Genomic DNA, 21,979 nt, shown 5'->3' on the forward strand with positions numbered 1-21,979 from the left:
CTATCCCTTGCTACACTACTGAGAAGAAAGTAGCGACAAGTCGCTAGCGAATAGCAACAGAGCTTCACTCTAAACAGACTGAGCAGATGTTGGAAAGGAAAGTTGTCATGAGGCTTTGACAAAATTTACGACCATGGAATTAGAACCCATCAAAGAAACTATTTTAGTAGTTGTATCCTCACTAGTACTCATTTTCTTTGTTGTACTCATTGTTGCATTTGGTAAGTAAACAAGGGGTTTTGTTTTGACAAACTTGTCATGCAAACACTAACAATTTGCATGTATTTGAAAAGATTTGTTCGGCGTTGTAATGCTGTGGAACACCCTTAAAATTATCATTATGTAAGGAAATGCATTTCAATGGTAAGATAATTCTGGTTTCTTGAAAATCGAATAGTAGTTACAAGAAATGTGATGTTAAATATCGTAAGGTGAGTGTTATAATGATCATTATCATTATGGGTAACAAATATACCAAGCCCAAGGGTGTAGTCTGTTAACTACCTGGTCCTACTAATTGCCGTCTTCCACCGTCAACAGTCTTAACTTGATCTGACGAAACTACAAATCTAAAATGCCCCCTGGACCTTAGCAGATGCACTGCCCATTAATTTCCCTATCGAACCTTCCTGCTAGGGGCTAGGCTTGGCCTTAATTTAATTAACTGAAGTCCTTCACTCAGGACATTGGTATTTAGGGTATATATCAAGAATCATGCAAGCACAGGTCTTTGATATGAAACTCTTGTTGTCCAATAACTCTTAACATAACCTAAAGTAACCATTCCATAGCAGGAAAAAAAAATAATAAAAAAAAAAAATTGGAAGGGATACCTCTGCAATATAGCATTAGAAAATTAAATAACTTTGTGAATTATAATACATCACATAATGTATGCTTTTCTTGGTGGAAATCGATAACAAAAGGTTGATAAAAGTTATACTAAGTAAACTAAGTAAGCAAAGTATACATACAGAGCCATTGGGGCTGCTTGGGACACCATATTTGTTTTGATAGATGTAGTAGTTTGAAGAAATTAAAGTATGATAAATTTGTCTATTCTAACCTAACCTGCATTTAGTAATGCAATACCTAAAATTTTATAGGTCATAAGATTCGTTGTTAGGGATATTAACAGCTGGTTTTGGTATCCGATCAGACTGTTGGGTGTACAGGAGTTGCATAACTTTGTTTTAAAAATATGTACTGTGTAAGGTAATGACAGAAGTATTGATGGCATATTCTAGATCCTATGGTCACAGCTTCATTTGGTAATATATTTGCTTTTTAGTGGGACTGGACAGACCTTGATTCTATGATCACAGCTTTATTTGGTAGTGTATTTGCTTCTAGCAAAAATGTTCATTGATTCCTGCCAAGCAAAATGTATATTATGTTGATGTATTATAATTTACAAAATTAATATTTAATATTCTAATGCAGTGTCATGTAGTTGTGCATTTCTGAAAAAAATCCCAGTGTGTTTGAGTGATACTTGAATAGAACTGGATTTAGTATGTGTATTTATATATATATATATATATATACAGGTAAACGTCGACTTACGATGGTCGCGACTTACGATTGTTCGACTTTACGATGACAACGACGATATGATAATTTAACCCCTTCCATACGGTGCCGCACACGTAGGCGTCTTGATTATATTTATTGTAGTCGCCCCTGTGTTTTTACATTCTCTCAAATGATTCATTCTCTGTGGTTTTCAAAATTCGCGGGTGAAAGAGAGAACGATCGATATAAGCGGTGACTATATTTTATGATGCGAGTATTATTACGTCACGTCGTACGGCTGGCATTGGCTGCTGCCCGCGAGATTTAAGTCCGTACTGAAAATACATATTATAGTGTTTGAATATGGTAAAAAAGATAAAAATAATTAAATAAACTACTGTACATGTTTAATAGGCTATATTCAGTATCTCTGGTGGTTAATATACAGGTAGGCTAGGTACAGTGACCACGGAACAGAGTGGGGATCGACTTACGATGAGATCGTCTTACGATGGCTCTATCGAAACCTAATGCCATCGTAAGTCGACGTTTACCTGTATACATACATACATATACCAAGGCTTTTTCCCCCTTCCAAGGGAGGTAGCCAAAAAGGGAAAGGCATAAAAACACTCCCACCCATTTCATCCCTAAATACACTCCACACCCCTCCCACCCTTCCTCTCATCTGAGCACCTCCTGGATGACGGGTCATCCCTGCACCCTGCCCACCGCCCTGGGTCAGAAGCAGTGTCGCAAGACACAGCACATCCACAGCAAGGCCACTTCATTTAATCGGCGACCCCCCCCTCTCCATCCCCCTCTGCATATAAGGCGAGGACGGGGAGAAATCCCTTCGGGCTGCGTCAAAATTTACTCACACATACTACCCCATTCCTCCTCATGCAGTCACAACATCATCCATATACAACCATTCTCCACTCACCTCTGTCTTCCGTCCTCTCCCTTCCTTCCTCAACAGACATTCCCCTCTTCCCCAAAGCCCCCTTCACCCCATCCATCCACCTCATCCTAGGATGTCCCCTCATGTTCACTCCCTCCACATCTGCCTTCCATACCTCTTTTACTAGTCTTTCTTCACTCATTCTTTCCATGTGTCCAAACCATCCTAATATTCTTTCATCAACCCTATCTCCCAAATCCTTTTTCACCCCTGTTCTCCTCCTCACCTCCTCATTTCTCACTCTATCCAGCCTAGTAACCCCCACCATACTTCTCAGACACCTCATCTCAAACACATTCAAACTCCTTCTCTCTTCTTCTCTTATGTTCCACATTTCTGCCCCATACAGTGCTGTTGGCACAATCACTCCTTCATACAGTCTCCTCTTCGCATCCATTCCCAAATGTCTATTCCTCATTACACTCTTTAAACCACCAAGGCATTTACTCGCTTCTCTCAATCTACATTCTACCTCCACCTTCACTCCACCTTTTCCTGCTACACTTGCACCCAAGTATCTAAAACTATCCACTTCCTCCAGTCGCTCTCCCTTAATGTTCAATTCCAGTCTACTGCCACTTTCACCCCTGGTACATCTCATCACCTTACTTTTACCCACATTTATCTTTAGCTTTCTTCTATCACATACTCTTCCAAACTCTGCCACCAGCTTCCTCAATCCCTCCTCTGACCCTGCCACAAGCGCAGTGTCGTCCGCAAACAACAGCTGGCTCACCTCCCACTTTTCTCCATTTTCTTTAACCATCTCCAATCCCTGACTCACTACCCTAGCATTCACCTCTCGCACCACCCCATCCATGTATAAGTTGAACAGCCAGGGCGACATAACGCATCCTTGACGAAGTCCCACCTTTACTTCAAACCACTCACTCTCTCCATTTCTAATCCTAACACATGCTCTACTACTCTCATAAAAACTCTTGACAGCTCCCAAAAGCTTTCCTCCTATCCCATAAATCTGCATAACCTCCCACAGTGCCTTTCTGTCTACCCTATCATAAGCCTTTTCCAGATCCATAAAAGCCCAAAAAACATCCTTCCCCTTTCCTATAGCTTTCTCACATATCTGTCTTGCCACAAAGATCTGATCTACACAACCTCTACCCGTCCTAAATCCACAGTGTTCCTCACCAATTACTACTCCTGTTCCTCTCCTAATCCTCTCAATTAAGATCCTCCCATAAGCCTTCCCTACTACACTCAACAGGCTAATCCCTCTGAAACTACTACATTCACACTTGTCCCCTTTTCCCTTGTAAAGAGGAACTATACAGGCACTTCTCCAGTCCTCCGGTACTCCACCCTCTCTCCAGCAAACATTAAATAACCTCACCAACCAGTCCACCATCACTGAACCTCCCTTTTTCAGACATTCTGCATGACATCCATCCAGACCAGGTGCCTTACCTGCTTTCATCATCTTTACAACTGCCTTCACCTCATCCTTCCTTATTTCTCCTCCATTCTCCTCACTCATCACTCTCATTTTCTTCGCATTTCCCACTGCAGCTATCTTTCCTTCCCTATCCTCCTTCACATTCAGCAACTCCCTAAAATATTCTGCCCATCTTCCCCTCACTGCCATCTCTTCCATTATCATCTCTCCATCTGTACCTTTTACCTTTTCTTCCCTACTTGATTCGCCTCCTCTTCCTCTCTTAATTTCTTTCCAAAACATCATTTTATTACTTTCAAAATTTTCTGTCATACTCCTACCCCACTTCACATCTGCTCTCCTCTTTGCCTCCTTTACCTTTTGCTTTACTTCTCTTTTCTTTTCTTTGTACGTCTCATATGACTCCCCTGTCCTCTTTTGTAACCAATCTGTGAATGCTCGCTTCTCTTCTACAACCTTCTTTGTTTCCTCATCCCACCATTCACTACCCTTTCTTCTATTTCCCCCTGTCCTTCTTGTTCCACACACCATCCTTGCACACTTTAAGACTCCCTCCTTGAACCATCCCCATTCCTCCTCCACACCCATCTCTGCTCTATCCTTTACTCCCTCCCACTCCTCCTTCAGCTTCTTTTCGTACACCTTCTCCTTTTCCTTTTCATTCAAGGAGTTCACTCTAAGAACCTCCCTACCTTTTGTCCCTTTCCTCCTTCTCCATCTATCCTCCACTCTCAGCTTACCTTCCACCAAAAAATGATCTGATATTCCCCCACCCTCTCCCCTTAGCACATGTACATCCTTAACTCTTCCTATCATAATCCTATTTACCACTACATAATCCATTAGCGCTCTATCTACCACCCTTCCCTCCACCACCCTCTCCCATGTGTACTTATGCTTGACTTTCTTCCGAAACACTGTATTTGCTATCATCAACTCTCTTTCTAGACACATTTCCACCATCAACTCTCCACTACGATTCTTTCCTGGAACTCCACACTTCCCAACCACTCCATCGATTGGACCATTTCCCACCCTAGCATTAAGGTCTCCCAGTACTATTACAGGTAAACGTCGACTTACGATGGCCGCGACTTACGATTGTTCGACTTTACGATGACGACGACGACGACGATATGATAATTTAACCCCTTCCATACGGTGCCGCACACGTAGGCGTCATGAGGAGCAAGTGGATTCGCGACGCTGCCATATCGGCGTCTTGATTATATTTATTGTAGTCGCCCCTGTGTTTTTACATTCTCTCAAATGTGCCTTGAATCCCATTCTCTGTGGTTTTCAAAATTCGCGGGTGAAAGAGAGAACGATCGATATAAGCGGTGACTATATTTTATGATGCGAGTATTATTACGTCACGTCGTACGGCTGGCATTGGCTGCTGCCCGCGAGATTTAAGTTCCGTACTGAAAATACATATTATAGTGTTTGAATATGGTAAAAAGGATAAAAATAATTAAATAAACTACTGTACATGTTTAATAGGCTATATTCAGTATCTCTGGTGGTTAATATACAGGTAGGCTAGGTACAGTGACCATGGAACAGTGATACACAAATTGGGGATCGACTTACGATGAAATCATCTTACGATGGCTCTATCGAAACCTAATGCCATCGTAAGTCGACGTTTACCTGTACATTGACATTTCTTCCTAAACCCTCTATGCACTCATTTAAATCTATCCAAAAGGCCTCCCTTTCTTCCATGCTCTTCTCACTGCCAGGCCCATATGCACTTACAAAGACCCACATCTCCTTTCCCAGTTTCACCTTCATCCACATTATCCTTGAGGAAACCTCCTTCCACTCCACTACACGTTTACCTATCTCCTCACTTACTAGAATAGCCACTCCTTCCCTCCCTCGCCCTCTCTTCACTCCTGATAACCTCCCACTTACACTCCCAAACTTACACTCACCCTTCCCTTTCAACTTAGTTTCACTCAAAGCCAACACATCCATCTTTCTTCTCACAAACATACTACCTATCTCTTCCCTTTTACTCTCATCTGTACCACATCCACGCACATTAAAAGACCCAAACCTTAGGGTGCTGGCCCGAGGCCCTCCAGCACCCCTTATGCCTTTCCTTTTCTTTTTAGGAATCTGCCCCTTGGGGCTACAGGGAGAAGGATGCCTAGTCCCTCTCCCCATCCCTTTCTTCTCGCCTCTTACGATCCAAGTGGGAAACTTGGTGGCAGTATTCTTTTCCCCCACCACAGGGAATTCCCCCAATCAGAAAGAGAATACTCAGAGAAATGGTACAGGACAGCAACAAGGGGTTGGGGGACAGCATAACGGAGGGACAGTCGTAGTATAAAAGTGTCATCATTTCTCTATGAACAGAATTTCTTCTATCATAGACAAAATGATGTGTGGCTCTGGTCCGTAGGGGCGCCCCATATAGACCCTAAAGTATCGACTGCATGCTACTTTGCCACAATAACAAGCAGCCAATACCCCAGACGGGGTGTATGTGTATATATCTTAGGCAGTAGCATCACATAAACCATGTTGCCATGTGAAATGGAAAGTTTATAGTCATCTTTCCCTTAAATCTTGAGCTATTTCTAACACAAAGCAGTCATATAATGAATATGTATATATATTCCATAAATAGATAATGTACAGACTGCCATGCACAGGTCATCGCTAGTTGTATAAGCAATGGGTGGTTCACCAGACTATGCTGAAGGGCTCAAGTTACCGGGTAGTTGATAAACTATAGCGATATCTGTTTTACTTTTTACACTATTTTACACAAAGGAAGGCAGCTAGGCATTGGAGAACATACACCCCACTTTGACCTTAATTCTTCAACCCTGTGAAAATTGGATCGCCCAATAGTGATAGCAGTGTATCTGTAGTATCACCCTCTCATGGAACTGGCCATTGATGAAGTTTTATATCTCGCCAATGTAGTTTCCTTCAGAAGGGGGAAACTGCTCCCAGGAAGGAGGAAATGTTTGTGGATGGGAGTGGAATGGGTGGGAGTATGTAAATGCCTTTGACTTGGCTACCTCCCTTATAAGGAGGAAAAAACTCTTATCATGTAGATAATTTCCCTTGTATTTTTGCTTGTTCAACAAGCCTGAGCTCTTGGTTTTATCCAATCCACTGACCTTTCTGGTGTCTGCATTGGTCTTATTCTTGCCTCCACAAGCAGGTACCTGTCTATATTGTGCTTCTTTTTATGCTTTAAAAAAGTACTCGTTCATGCTGAGTATTAATGGGAAATTACAATTTACCAACTCCACCAGGGGATGTAATCGTTCTGTAGGTAGACAATTCAGGAATGGAAAACAAAGCCTATCCTGGCTCATGATTGCCCATAACATACCTGAATAACTTTAGATTATTTTCTTAGAGGCTGTTTGTGATTTCAGCCCAAAGTCTCCAGCATCAGGTTGTTCTGTTTGTGTACTATGAATTGCAAGAAATGTTTCCTTAGATTGAATCTGCATGAGAATCTTGTATATGTGTCCTTTAGTAACATAAATGGACTGGACAGCAAAACACAAATTGTCATCATAATCCGCTTGATAATGTGCAAGGATTGGTATGAGTTTTGTGGGCTAAGATTTGAAATGCAGTTTATTTTACTCCCCCCCCCCCTTGATTGATTTGTCATGCATTGTTAAGCTTTATATGCAGCAAATGCAATAAAATGCTCTGTTGATAACAGAGCATTTGTGTGAATATTGTTAATGGCTGCTAAAATCTAGTGGAATTTTTTTTTTTCAGTCAAATAAATTTTGGTGCATTTTTTAAATCTTTCCACAAAAAAGTCTTTCTGAAACCAATCAAATCATAATCACACATATCAAATAATTGAGGCTACACATTTATGTCAAATTCATAGATATCATGCAAAAACTGCACTTGACAAGGCAGAAAAATGCATACATATGAACAGATGCATTGACTATTTCATCATGATTAAGATTATTGATGTAGAGGAATATATGTATATATATATATATATATATATATATATATATATAATATATATATGTATATATATATATATATATATGTATATATATATAGTGATATTCTGCATAGATAACTGTACAACAGTTGCCCACCTAAAAATAGCTGTTTAATATCTTGCCAGGATGGTGGTTGGTGTGGAAGCTATTTCTGTCCAAGTTCAACTTCATCCGCGAGCTGCTTGGTAATGGACAAGACCGAAATGCTGCTGGTGAACCGATCACAACGACAAAGCCAAGAACCACCAGGAAGGTGCGACGAGAATGATGAGAAGGTTAGGTATTTATTTTCATCATGTGTAGTAATGAACCTTGTAGCACTTTTTAGAAGTTAGAAGATAGGGGAAGGAGAGGGGGTGCCGATTAAGTGAAGCGGCCTTACTGTGAATGACTGCTGCATTGCATTTGACCCAGGGCAGTTGGCACGTGCCTCTGAATTAGCTACCTCCCATATAAGGGGGGGAAAAATGCTCTTGGTATACAGGTCAAAGATAGCAGTGATATGCCATTTTGTTTATAGTTGTTGATAGTTTGTGATGGATTGTAGTACAGATATGCTCACAGTATGTCCATTTCATAAATAGATAGGATGCCCACAAAGTCTCATCAGTCAATCTGTAACTCATGAAGGTAATCTATCTGAATTTTGAGCAAGTTAACCTCGTATGTGGGTACCTGATGCACTTAGGTGGTGTGACAGAACTATCCTTAGCTTGCGTTCTCATAATTCATGCAGTCAGCTGTTGCACCACATCACTTTCTCATTCCTAGTGCTCTCTTTTTGTGGAACAATTTGCAGTAGTCTATGTTATCCAAATCTGTCACTTCCACAAAAATTTCACTTATCCTAATATGCTCTTTTGGCTTTATTTGCCTCATCTATTCTCCTTCTCCTTGGACTCTTTTGCTCTCACTCCCATCACCACTAAATCATGTATCCTGTGAGGATATCTACTTACATTCATTTTCACAATTATATCTCTTAATTTGATCAAGTTCTTCCTCTTTCCCAAAACCAACAAACAAGTTCACATACTGTACACTTCCTCCATATCCAATCCAAGCACTATATGGTCAGTTTTCCCTTTGCTTCACCAGTATTTTTGATGGCTTGGAGAATATTGTAGTTTTTCCAAAATTCACAGTGATATCCCCTCATCATTGTCTGTTGTGGAAATGTTTTGACTAAATGTTGATCATAGGTAGTGTTAGGCTGGTAGTCTGGCCCATGTAGGGCAGCCAGTTAGGCTGGTTGAAGGAGAGAGAGTTGGTTTATTTAACAATGAATGTTGGGTGCCAGTGGGGGGCAGTGGATGAGATGGTGAGGGAGGTTTCAAGTCATGTCTCCAACGATCTGCTTACAAGGGAGTGGGGGGGGGGACTTGAAAGCAGGAGTGGATCTGGCCCTCAGACTGCAGGAGTAGCAGCACTTGGCAGTCCATTTGCCACAGGGATGATGTCAAAGAGGTTAGTGCATCTCAGGAGAGTGCTCAGGGGATCTCGTACCTTGAACGTGTCCTGGGATCATGTCATACATTGACATTGGAGTATGGTTACAAAATTTCCCTGAAAAGATTGACACTTGAGAATGGTTGTAGTTCGTGGGTGGGGCGTTAGATCACCCAGGGCATTGTGGACTTGACAGTGGAGGTTGCTAGTCGTTAGCTTTACCACAGTCAAGATGCGGGACCTTGTGCTCTCCATTGAGAGTGTGGGTGGGTCAAAGTGGGGATGCTCACAGCTCTAGTTTGCAAAATGATCCAGTGGTGGTGGTGGTAGGGCATGAATATACCTGTGGTATGTGAGAGTAGGCAGTCAGCAGACCTGGCAGCCCTCCCTCCCTATTTTCTTGGCTCCTTCTGGATGACAGGTCATCCCTGTATCTCGCCCACTGCTGTGGGACAAGTGAGTGTAATAGTTTCAGAGGGATCAGTTTGTTAAGGGTAGTTGGGAAGGTTTATGGGAGGGTTTTGATCGAGAGGATTAGGAGAGGAATGGAGTAATTGGTGAGGAACAGTGTGGGTTTAGGACAGGTAGGGGTTGCATGGATCAGATTTTTGTGGCAAGGCCAATATGTGAAAAATCTCTAGGAAAAGGTAAGGATGTTTTTTTTTTGGGCCTTTAAGGATTTGGAAAAGGCTTATGTAAGCAGGTAAACAGGAAGGCACTGTGGGAGGTATTGCAGATATATGGGATAGGAGGGAAGCTGTTAAGAGTAGTCAAGAGTGTTTGAGAGTAATAGAGCCTGTGTTAGAATCAAAAGAGGTGAGTGAGTGGCTTGAGGTAAAGGTGGGACTTTGCCAGGGATGTGTTATGTAGCCCTGGCTGTTCAGTTAATACATGGGGTGGTGTGAGAGATAAACGCAAGAGTGATGGGTCAGGGATTAGAGATGGTTAAAGAAAATGGAGAAAAGTGGGAGGTAAGCCAGTTGTTGTTTGCTGATGACATTGCGCTTGTAGCAGGATCAAAGGGATTGAGGAAGTTAGTAACAGAGTTTGGGTAGGTATACAAACGAAGGAAGTTGAAGATAAATGTGGGTAAAAGTAAGGTGATGAGATGTACAAGGGGAGAAAGTGGCAGCAGACTGGAAGTGAGTATTAAGGGATAGAGACTGGAGGAAGTGGATAGTTTTAGATCCTTGGGGGTGCAAATGTGACGAGAAAGGGAGTGGAGGTGGAGGTAGAATGTAGATTGAGAGAAACAAATTAATGTCTTGGTGAGATTAAAAAGTGTAATGAGAAAGAGACATTTGGGAATGCATACTAATAAGAGATTGTGTGAAGGAGTGATTGTGCTGATGTGTTTGAGATGAGGTGCCTGAGAAGGATGATAGGGGTTGTGAGGGTGGAAAGGAAGTTGGGATGGTTTGGACACATGGAAAGAAAAGAGGTGTGGAAGGCAGAGGTGAACATGAGGGGGCGACCAAGGATGAGATGGATGGATGGGGTAAAAGGGGCATTGGGAAAGGGGAATGTCTATTGAGAAAGGGAGAAGACAGAAGATAGGGGTGAATGGAGAATGGTTGTGTATGGATGATGCTGTGATGCATGGAAGGGAGTTGGGCTCCCCATTTTTTTTTTTTTTTTTTTTCCACATGAGAGGAAGGAGAGGGGGGGTGAATGGGAGTAGAGCATGTGGGGACAGAATGGGTGGGAGTTGATTGTGATGCCCTTTTTTTTTTGGCTACCTCCCTTGTAAGGGGGGAAAAAAGCCTTTGGTATATATGTATTACTGTAGGGAGGCAAATCTGAACTTGGCATATACTTCTTTTCAGTTGGATCGAATAGGGTACATTTTAGCTACAGCTATGTGCCTCCTGGGATAAGCTTCTCACCATATGTTTACTTAGGTTGTTTTGATGTATTCTGCCCACAGAAAAGTGTTGCGAGAGCAGGGCTGGAGTGCAACAGGTGGACTTTGGTTTTGAAAGGTCGTTGCTCCCTACTTGTTGTTCGGTTATTCATGCCATATTATGGGTGACTTAGCTACTTGCTGGGGTGGTTCCCCAGCCATGTTGTCTACACAGGCTATTTTTGGGGCACCTTTTCTAGTCCTCTCCTTGTGCAGGTGTGAGCAGAGCATATACTGAATAAGGTTGCACACTAGTGTAGGCTGCTACAGAGCTGAATTTGTCCTTTCACAGGTTGACCACTGTCTTTACCATCATCACGCAATTGCTGAAGGATTCTTTATTGTTAATGCAGGGGAAGATTGGCAGCAACTGAATATACTCTCAATCTTTGATGTTTACTCTCCCAGTATCAAGCTCTGGATGGTAGTGAAATACAGGGGAGCCACTAGGATGTGGCAAGGCCTGTAGATGAGATGGAGAGGACACGTTGGTTGAAGAGAGCGAGTCCTGCACAGGGCTGTTCAGTCATGTACTGTAGGCTGCTACTGAGCTGTGTTGCAAATTGTATTTATGCCACTTCCCCATTCTGCATCATCTACCAAATAGGAGTTAAATAAGGGTTACCACTCGAGATAGCAATGCATCAGTTGCTATCCCTGGTAGGTTAGGAAACCCCAACCCACTTGGCTGTGTAGAAAAGATAGGTCAGTTCTTGTTTTATGGGACAAGTAGTGCAATACAAAAATGGTCAGCGCTCTAGGCCTTTTCAAGTTGGTTGCAAATTTGGTCAAATGCTTGCAGCCTGCCTACAGGGGTGATGGAGACATGCTCCAGGTGAGAGCACTGAACAGTAATTTAGGGATGTCCTGTCATGAAGGCCCTCTAAATATTCATCCCCACGTAGTCCACCCCTCCTTCCCTCTTTTCTTGGCTCCTCCTGGATGATGGGTCATCCCTGCATCTCACCTACTGCCCTGGGTCAGAGTCTCCATCCCCTTTTGCAGAAAAAGTGGGAGAAATCCCTTTGTGCCGTGTCTAAACATCATTCACACTCCCCCCCCCCCATACACAACTATTCTCCGACATTCCCCTGCTTCCCAGTGCACCTTTTACCCTATACATCTTGGTCACCCCCTCATGTTCATTCCCTCCACACCTTTTGCAAAGAGGACTTTCAAAAAGATGCTTTCTGTAACATAGTGGACAATATAAAATTTTGCATTTTAAATATTTACCCTCAGTGAAGTGTTGAATATACTTACTGCCATGGTGTACACATTAATCAAAGAAAGGGGGGGGTGATAAAGTCCCCCCCCCCAATCTGCCACTGTACAAGTATCTAGCCTAGTAACCTACCAAACTTCTCAGGCACTTCATCTCTTATTTAAACTTGTCCTCTTATGTTCCATGCTTAGGGAAAGTTAGGTTGTTACAGAGAAATTATAGCAATTGAATATTTTCATCTCTTGCCAATTCTCAGGTGGTAGGTCTGGGAAAAGTACCACTTGGTGGTGGGGGCAGTGTTTTAATGTTTCACTTGTTTGAGCAAAACTGTTGGTAATTTAAAGTTTTCAAAATTTCTATAAGATATTGAAGATGTATAGAATGTTGCATTTGTTATGTTCATGTTGCCTACTATGCAATGAGGCTGCATGGCAGTTCTATTCATGTGCTGTTAGAAGAGGGACCCCACCCTTCAGTGTGAATGTCCCATTAGGATTTTGTTGTAACAATTTCATTCTTATGATACTGTTCATGTTTTCTTTGTATTGCAAATCTTCACTTTATGTAACCAATTTTTTTGGTTTCTTTCAGGCTAAATCAACTTACCATCTGCTGCACTAGTTGGTAGGGTTCCTTGTAGGAGTACTAGACTTGCATTGCACTTGTACTCTGTTTCAGGTTTTTTATATTTTAAACATGCAAATCCTATTGCAAGTGTTGCATTTTTTCTATGCAGTAACTGTGCCAGCCATTACAGCTTTAGTTGATGTTAAACAAATCTCATATTGTATATTTTTGTATCATATAGAATTACTGTCAATGAATATATATGTAAGTTGGTGATGTTGAACTGTTGTACTCACTGTGATGTAATTTTCTACCAAGTAAACTGTTCCATCAGGATGCCTTTTCATTAACATTTTGCAAGTACCACCCAACTTGTTTAAAATCTCTCTTCCATAACTTATTCTCCAACATATACATAGATTGAGTGGTACGAGAGGTGAACACAGATGATGGGAGGCATTAGGGAGCTGGTGGGTAGAAGTAAAGGCCTGTACACACAATTGAGCATTGCCCCCTCTACCTGGCAAAGGCAGTGTGTAGTAAACATGGGTGGTGGTTGGCAGCAAACCCCCAGGAGCCAGGCATAGTCTGGTGGTGTGGGTTAAGTAAAGGCACAGGCAATCCAATCATTTGTCCTTGCCTCCCTAGGGGGATGTTTGTGACATTAAACCATACATACATATACCAAGGCTTTTTCCCCCATTACAAGGAAGGTAGCCAAAAAGGCATAAAATCATTCCCACCCATTCCATCCCTGAATACACTGCACACCCCTCCACCCTCCCTCTTATCTTAGCACCTCCCTGCACCTTATCCACTGCCCTGGGTCAGAGGCAGTGTCGCAAGACACAGCACATCCACAGCAAGGCCGCTTCATTAAATCGGCGACCCCCCCCTCTCTGTCCCCCCCATGCATAAAAGAAGATGGGGAGAAATCCCTTCGGGCTGCGTCAAATTTTGCTCACACATACTACCTCACCCCCCATCCCCCCACCCATTCCACCTCATGCATCACATCATCATCCATATACAACCATTCTCCATTCACCCGTCTTCTGTCCTCTCCCGTCCTTCCTCAACAGACATTCCCCTCTTCCCCAAAGCCCCCTTCACCCCATCCATCCATCTCATCCTAGGACGTCCCCTCATGTTCACTCCCTCCACATCTGCCTTCCATACCTCTTTTACTAGTCTTTCTTCACTCATTCTTTCCATGTGTCCAAACCATCCTAATACTCTTTCATCAACCCTATCTCCCAACTCCCTTTCCACCCCCGTTCTTCTCCTCACCTCATCTCTCACTCTAGCCTAGTAACCCCAATCATACTTCTCAGTATGTGCTGTTGGCACAATCACTCCTTCATACAGTCTCCTCTTAGCATCCATTCCCAAATGTCTATTCCTCATTACACTCTTCAATCCACCAAGGCATTTACTCGCTTCTCTCAATCTACATTCTACCTCCACCTTCACTCCACCTTTTCCTGCCACATTTGCACCCAAGTACTATCCACTTCCTCCAGTCGCTCTCCCTTAATGCTCACTTCCAGTCTACTGCCACTTTCACCCCTTGTACATCTCATCACCTTACTTTTACCCACATTTATCTTTAGCTTCCTTCTATCACATACTCTCCCAAACTCTGTCACCAACTTCTTCAGTCCCTCCTCCGATCCTGCCACAAGCGCAGTGTCGTCCGCAAACAACAGCTGGCTCACCTCCCACTTTTCTCCATTTTCTTTAACCATCTCCAATCCCTGACCCACTACCCTTGCATTTACCTCTTGCACTACCCCATCCATGTATAAGTTGAACAGCCAGGGCGACATAACGCATCCTTGATGAAGTCCCACCTTTACCTCAAACCACTCACCCTCTCCATTTCTAATCCGGACACAAGCTCTACTACTCTCATAAAAACTCTTGACAGCTCCTAGAAGCTTTCCTTCTATCCCATATATCTGCATAACCTCCCACAGTGCCTTTCTGTCTACCCTATCATAAGCCTTTTCCAGATCCATAAAAGCCCAAAAAACATCCTTCCCCTTTCCTATAGCTTTCTCACATATTTGTCTTACCACAAAAATCTGATCTACACAACCTCTACCCGTCCTAAATCCACACTGTTCCTCACCAATTACTCCTTCTGTTCCTCTCCTAATCCTCTCAATCAAGATCCTCCCATAAGCCTTCCCAACTACACTTAACAAGCTAATCCCTCTGAAACTACAACATTCACACTTGTCCCCTTTTCCCTTGTAAAGTGGAACTATACAGGCACTCCTCCAGTCCTCCGGCACTCTACCCTCTCTCCAGCAAACATTAAACCACCTCACCAGCCAGTCCACCATCACTGTACCTCCTTTTTTTAGACATTCTGCATGGCATCCATCCAGACCAGGTGCCTTACCTGCTTTCATCATCTTAACAACTGCCTTCACTTCATCCTTCCTTATTTCTCCTCCATTTTCCTCACTCATCACAGTCATTTTCTTAGCATTCCCCACTGCAACTATCTTTCCCTCCCTATCCTCCTTCACATTTAGCAACTCCCTAAAATATTCTGCCCATCTTCTCCTTACTGCCTTCTCTTCCATTATCATCTCTCCATCTGCACCTTTTACCTTTTCTTCTCTAATTGGTTCGCCTCCTCTTCCTCTCTTAATTTCTTTCCAAAACATCTTTTTATTACTTTCAAAATTTTCTGTCATACTCTTACCCCACTTCACATCTGCTCTCCTCTTTGCCTCCTTTACCTTTTGCTTTACATCTCTTTTCTTTTCTTTGTACCTCTCATATGACTCCCTCGTCCTATTTTGTAACCAATCTGTGAAAGCTCGCTTCTTCTCTTCTACAACCTTCTTTGTTTCCTCATCCCACCATTCACTACCTTTCTTTCTATTTCCTTCTGTCCTTGTTCCACACACCATCCTTGCACACTGTGACTCCCTCCTTGAACCATCCCCATTCCTCCTCCACACCTAGCTCTACTCTATCCTTCACTCCTAATTCAGCTTCTTGTACTCCTCCTCCTTTTTCTTTAAAGAGTTCACTCTAAGCACCTCCCTACCTTTTGTCCCTTTCCTCTTTCTCCATCTATCCTCCACTCAACTTACCTTCCACCAAAAAATGATCTGATATTCCCCCACCCTCTCCCCTTAGCACATGTACATCCTTAACTCTTTCTATCATTGTCTTATTTACCACTACATAATCCATCAACGCTCTATCTACCACCCTTCCATCCACCACCCTCTCTCATGTGTACTTATGCTTGACTTTCTTCCGAAACACTGTATTTGCTATCATCAACTCTCTTTCTAGACACATTTCCACCATCAACTCTCCACTACGATTCTTTCCTGGAACTCCACATTTCCCAACCACTCCATCAATTGGACCATTTCCTACCCTAGCATTAAGATCTCCCAGTACTATTACATTGACATTTCTCCCTAAATCCTCTATGCACTCATTTAAATCTAACCAAAAGCCCTCCCTTTCTTCTACACTCTTCTCACTGCCAGGCCCATATGCACTTACAAAGACCCACATCTCCTTTCCCAGTTTCACCTTCATCCACATTATCCTTGAGGAAACCTCCTTCCACTCCACTACATGTTTACCTATCTCTTCACTTACTAGAATAGCCACCCCTTCCCTCCCTCGCCCTCTCTTCACTCCTGATAACCTCCCACTTACACTCGCAAACTTACACTCACCCTTCCCTTTCAACTTAGTTTCAAAGCCAACACATCCATCTTTCTTCTCACAAACATACTACCTATCTCTTCCATTTTACTCTCATCTGTACCACATCCACGCACATTAAAAGACCCAAACTTTAGGGTGCTGGTCGGAAAACTCCCAGACCCTCTTATGCCTTTACTTTTTCGTTTAGGAATGTCCCCTGTGGGGCTACAAGGAGAAGGATGCCTAGTCCCACTCCCCGTCCCTTTCTTCTCGCCTCTTACGATCCAAGTGGAAATACTTGGTGGCAGTATTCTTTTCCCCCACAGCAGAAAATGAATACTCAGAGAAATGGTACAGGACAGCAGCAAGGGGTTGGGGGACAGCATAACGGAGGGACAGTCGTAGTATAAAAGTGTCATCATTTCTCTATGAAGAGCTTTCCTCTATCATAGACAAAATGATGTGTGGCTCTGGTCCGTAGGGGTGCCCCATATAGACCCTAAAGTATCAACTGCATACTACTTTGCCACAATAACAAGCAGCCAATACCCCAGACGGGGACATTAAACCATATCATCATCATATCTTTCTTTAGACAAAAAGTAATTATCATGGTGTACAATATCTTCTTGACAATGCTAGCCACCATGCTTGTTGTACCACACTCCATACGCTACTGGTATCATTGGGCACACCCAGTCATTCATCAACTCAGTCATGTTGACAACATTAACATGCAGGCCTGGCAGAATTTGCCTGCCATCCACACTGCCCAATGGACACCCAATCGTCTGGGAACTGCTTAAAAGATGAACCATTATTGTTTCTGGATGGGTAAGAGAAAGGACTGAGGCAGAATATGCAAGTGAAAGCTGAAAAAAAAGTACAGAATAGGTGATGGGGTGCATAGGGGTTGGGGAGTGTTAAGAGGATCAAACCGTGGAGTAAATTATTTAGGGTCACATGCAGGGGTGCAATGACAATTTTGTGCTGGCCTCATAAAAGCCTGCCATCCCTTCACATGTCTACATATAGTGGGCCCATTGTATATTGCACTTATGACAAATATAATTAGCAAAGAAAAGCCACTCACCTGTAGATGTGCCAGAACAGCACTCCAAGCTTTCACAGCAATGTACCCCTGGTCACATGTAGCAATGTACCAGTTCTTTGAGAGGTGAAGGTAAGAGAGGGAAGGGCTTGTACAGCCCCACTTTATGAAGGAAAATGGGACGTGTGATTGTAGTAGATTTAGAGGGATATTTAAGTAGTTAAAGTGAGTTTTAATTGAGAGGAACACTAATTGGTGAGCAGTGTGGGTTTAGAAAAGGTAAAGGATGCATGGATTAATGTAATTTGGTAAAGCAGACTTTTAATGCTGCTGTCTGCGGATAACACTGCTCGTGGTTGGGTAAGGGGAGGAATTAAGGTGGTGAAAGTTGAAAGTCTTAAAGGAAATGGTGCAAAGGTAGTAGACAGTTGTATGTATTTGGGGTAACAAGTAGCAGAAAATGGACAAGTGTAGCCAGAGGTAAGCTGTATATCGAGAACCAAATACATGTCTTGGGGGATTGAAACGAGTCATGATAGGCATCTCTGAATAGATGCAAAGAGTAAATGAAGGGGGATTGTGCCTACAAGGTATGGGCTGATAACTTGGAATTTACATAAGAACATAAGAATAAAGGAGACTGCAAGAGACCATAAGGCCTCCACTAGGCAGCTCCGCATCCATCACCACCTGTCATCGCCATCCATAAAGTTGTCTAATCGTTTTTTAAAACAACTGAGTTTCAGCGCTTACTACATGGTTACCAAGTTTATTCCATTCATCGACCACCCCATTAGTATACCAATTTTTGCCTATTTCCTTCTTAAATCTAAATTTTTCCAATTTATACCCATTACTGCGAGTCCTGCCCTGTTGTTTTATTATGATTACCTTGTTTGCTTCACCCTTGTTATAGCCTTTGATCCACTTGAACACTTCTATTAGATCACCCCGCACTCTCTGTCTTTCCAGAGTGTAAGTTTAGGTGCCTAAGCCTCTCTTCGTATGGCAAATTTCCGAGTCCATGTATCATTTTGGTCATTCTTCTCTGTACTGATTCTAGTGAATTTATGTCCATTTTGTAGGACGGAGACCAAAACTGTACCGCATAGTCAAGGATGGATCTATTGCTAGTTTAATAATTACCTCTGCACTTCTATTCGGATAGTTTTAGATATTTGGGTGCAAATGTGGCAGGAAAGGGTGGAGTGAAGGTGGAGGTAGAATGTAGATTGAGAGAAGCAAGTAAATGCCTTGGTGGTTTAAAAAGTGTAATGAGGAATGGGAATCTGGGAATGGATGCTAAGAGGAGACTGTATGAAGGAGTGATTGTGCCAACAGCACTGTATGGAGCAGAAACATGGAACATGAGAGAGGAAGAGAGAAGGAACTTGAATGTGTTTGAGATGAAGTGTCTGAGAAGTATGATGGGGGTTACTAGGCTAGATAGAGTGAGGAGGAGAACAGGGGTGTAAAGGGAGCTGGGAGATAGGGTGGATGAAAGAGTATTAGGATGGTTTGGACACATGGAAAGAATGAGTGAAGAAAGACTAGTAAAGGAGGTATGGAAGGCAGATGTGGAGGGAGTGAACATAAGGACGTCCTAGGATGAGATGGATGGATGGGGTGAAGGGGGCTTTGGGGAAGGACGGGAGAGGACAGAAGACAGGGGTGAATGGAGAATGGCTGTATATGGAAAATGTTGTGATGCATGAGGTGGATTGGACGGGGGAATGGGGGTGAGGTAGTGTGTGTGAGCAAAAATTTTTGACGCAGCCCGAAGGGATTTCTCCCGGTCCTCTCCTTTATATGGGGGGAGAGAGAGGGGGGGGTCGCCGATTTAATGAAGCGGCCTTGCTGTGGATGTGCTGTGCTGTGTCCTGCGACACTGCTTCTGACCCAGGGCAGTGGACAGGGTGAAGGGATGACCCGTCATCTAGGAGGTGCTAAGATGGGAGGAAGGGTAGAGTGTTTTCGGGGATGAAATGGGTGGGAACGTTTTTGTGCCTTGTCGTTATTGGCTACCCCCCTGGTAAGAGGAAAAAAAGCCTTGGTATATGTATGTATGTACTTCTATTCGTTACCATCCTAGCAATGAAGCCTAATGCTCTGTTAGCTTTATTTCTGGCGCTAATGCACTGCTTCACGATTTTAAGGTCCGGACTCACCAGAACTCCCAAGTCCCTCTCGCACTCAGATTTGTCTAAAAACATGTTATCTAAGTTTTTTCTATTTTTGGGGTTGTGTACCCCTATGTTTAACACGCTACACTTAAGAGATATTTAAGTTCATTTGCCATTTCACTGACCTTGTCAATTTATTAATATCATCCTGCAGAATCTGGGCGTTGTCTCCTGACCTAGGCGTCCTATTTTAGTGTCGTCCGCAAACTTACTAACATCACTATTTATCCCATCGTCTAAGTCGAACATAAAGGCCTGTCTACACGAGCGGGCCTGATCGGCGGGCTTGCCCGTTAACGGGCATATTTGACGGGCAAACGATCAAATTGCCCGAAAGGCCGCCGAGCGAAATCACTGAGCTGGTGCCCGGTAGCTGGAGTTTCTACCCTGCCAGACGCAAGATAATATCGTGAACCATATCCTTTTCTTCTTGAGAGACACAGCTATTATCATAGAGCACAAAATCTGTTTCTTGACAATGCTAGGCACCATGGTTCTCGTACAGCACTCCACCCGCTACTGGCAACATCGTCGGGCAGGCCCAGCTGTTCATCACTTCGGTCGTGTGGACAACATTCACGGGCAGGCCCGCGAGAATTTGCCCGTTAACGGGCAAACCCGCCGATCAGGCCCGCTCGTGTAGACAGGCCTTAATGAACAACAAGTGACCCAAAACCGAGCCCTGGGGGACCCCGCTAATAATATTGCCCCTAGATTTTTTCATTGTTATCCGACGCTTTATATACTTTAGCGTAAAAGGATAGAAGATTAGTCACACATGACTTACCCTTGGGGAAACCATGCTGTGAATCACGAATTAAATTATGCCCTTCAATGTGTTCTCAGAGTCTATTTACTATTATTGATTCAAGCATTTTTCCTATAACTGATGTCAACTGATTGGCCTGTAGTTGCATATAGACAATCTATCTCCCTTCTTAAAAACAGGAACGTTTACCTGCCTCCTAGCAGTTAGAACAAAACCAGTGTCTACCGATTTATTGAATATTTCAGTTAACTGGTCGCAGATTTCAAATTTACACTCCTTAAGCATTCTTGGAAAAATTTCGTCTGGACCCGGAGATTTTGTAGCTTCAAGAATGTCAATCTGCTTGACTACTTCTTTACTAATGCTATTAGACTTTCTTCATCCCCTCTGAAAATCGGATCGCAGTCAGGTACTTCATCGAACCTCTCATTAGTAAACACCAATAGAAAATAATTGTTGAACTCTTCACTCATTTCTTCCTCCGATTCTATTATGACATTTTCATCATTTTTAATTGGTCTATTCTTTCTCTATTTTTTGTTCTAGAGTTGAAAGAAACCCTTTGGGTTGGATTTTGCTTGACTGGCAACCTTGATTTCATAATTACATTTCGCTGAACGTGTATTCCTTTTAACCAGCTTTGCCATTTTGTTATATCTTGATCTAAGGTGTGATTCCCGGTTTTTTATTTTTACGTAAAGTCCTCTTTTCATTCCGATCTCATGTTTCAATCTGTCCGTCATCCATTTGGGAGTATTACTATTTTTCCATATAGTATGGTTAAGGGTTACAAGGTAGCATAGTGAGGAGAGGGGGGTGGCCAGAAAGCAAGCCGTCAGATAGGGCTGATCAACGAGTATTGGGATAGTTTGGACACATGGAAAGAACAAGAGAAAATTGGCACAAGATGTTGAAAGTAGAGGTGAATCAAGTGAACTTCAGTGGACAAAGCAATCCACTGCTATACTCTGAACTAGGGAGTGGAGAGGAAACGGGGATGACCCTTCATCCACAAGAAGCTAAGATAAGAGGGAAACGAGGGTGGTGGATGGGAGCAAGTGCATGACTCACATGGCTACCTCCATTTCAAGGCAGTATCCCTTGATATATAGGATGGACAGAATATCCCAGTTTAGTGTAGTTCACAGATTTACACACCAGGCCTGTGTACAGCACTTATTTTTTCAAGTACGAAATTGTGACGAAAATGTTAGGGTCAATGAAACACCA

The 21,979-nt window shown here is 42.9% G+C and overlaps 1 protein-coding gene across 1 annotated transcript; it reads left to right on the top strand.

The window, feature by feature from the left end:
• Positions 1 to 12: 12 nt before the first annotated feature.
• On the top strand, positions 13 to 13,387 carry LOC143040024 (small integral membrane protein 13). Its single transcript, XM_076210565.1, has 3 exons — positions 13 to 221; positions 8,035 to 8,184; positions 13,078 to 13,387. Exons 1-2 carry the CDS (start codon positions 134 to 136, stop codon positions 8,175 to 8,177), a joined length of 231 nt encoding a protein of 76 aa, XP_076066680.1. The 5' UTR covers positions 13 to 133; the 3' UTR covers positions 8,178 to 8,184; positions 13,078 to 13,387.
• The last annotated feature ends 8,592 nt before the right edge of the window (positions 13,388 to 21,979 follow it).

This window comes from Oratosquilla oratoria, chromosome 27, assembly GCF_046742065.1.
Source record: "Oratosquilla oratoria isolate Oo_2021 chromosome 27, ASM4674206v1, whole genome shotgun sequence".
Taxonomy (NCBI): Eukaryota; Metazoa; Arthropoda; class Malacostraca; order Stomatopoda; family Squillidae; genus Oratosquilla; species Oratosquilla oratoria.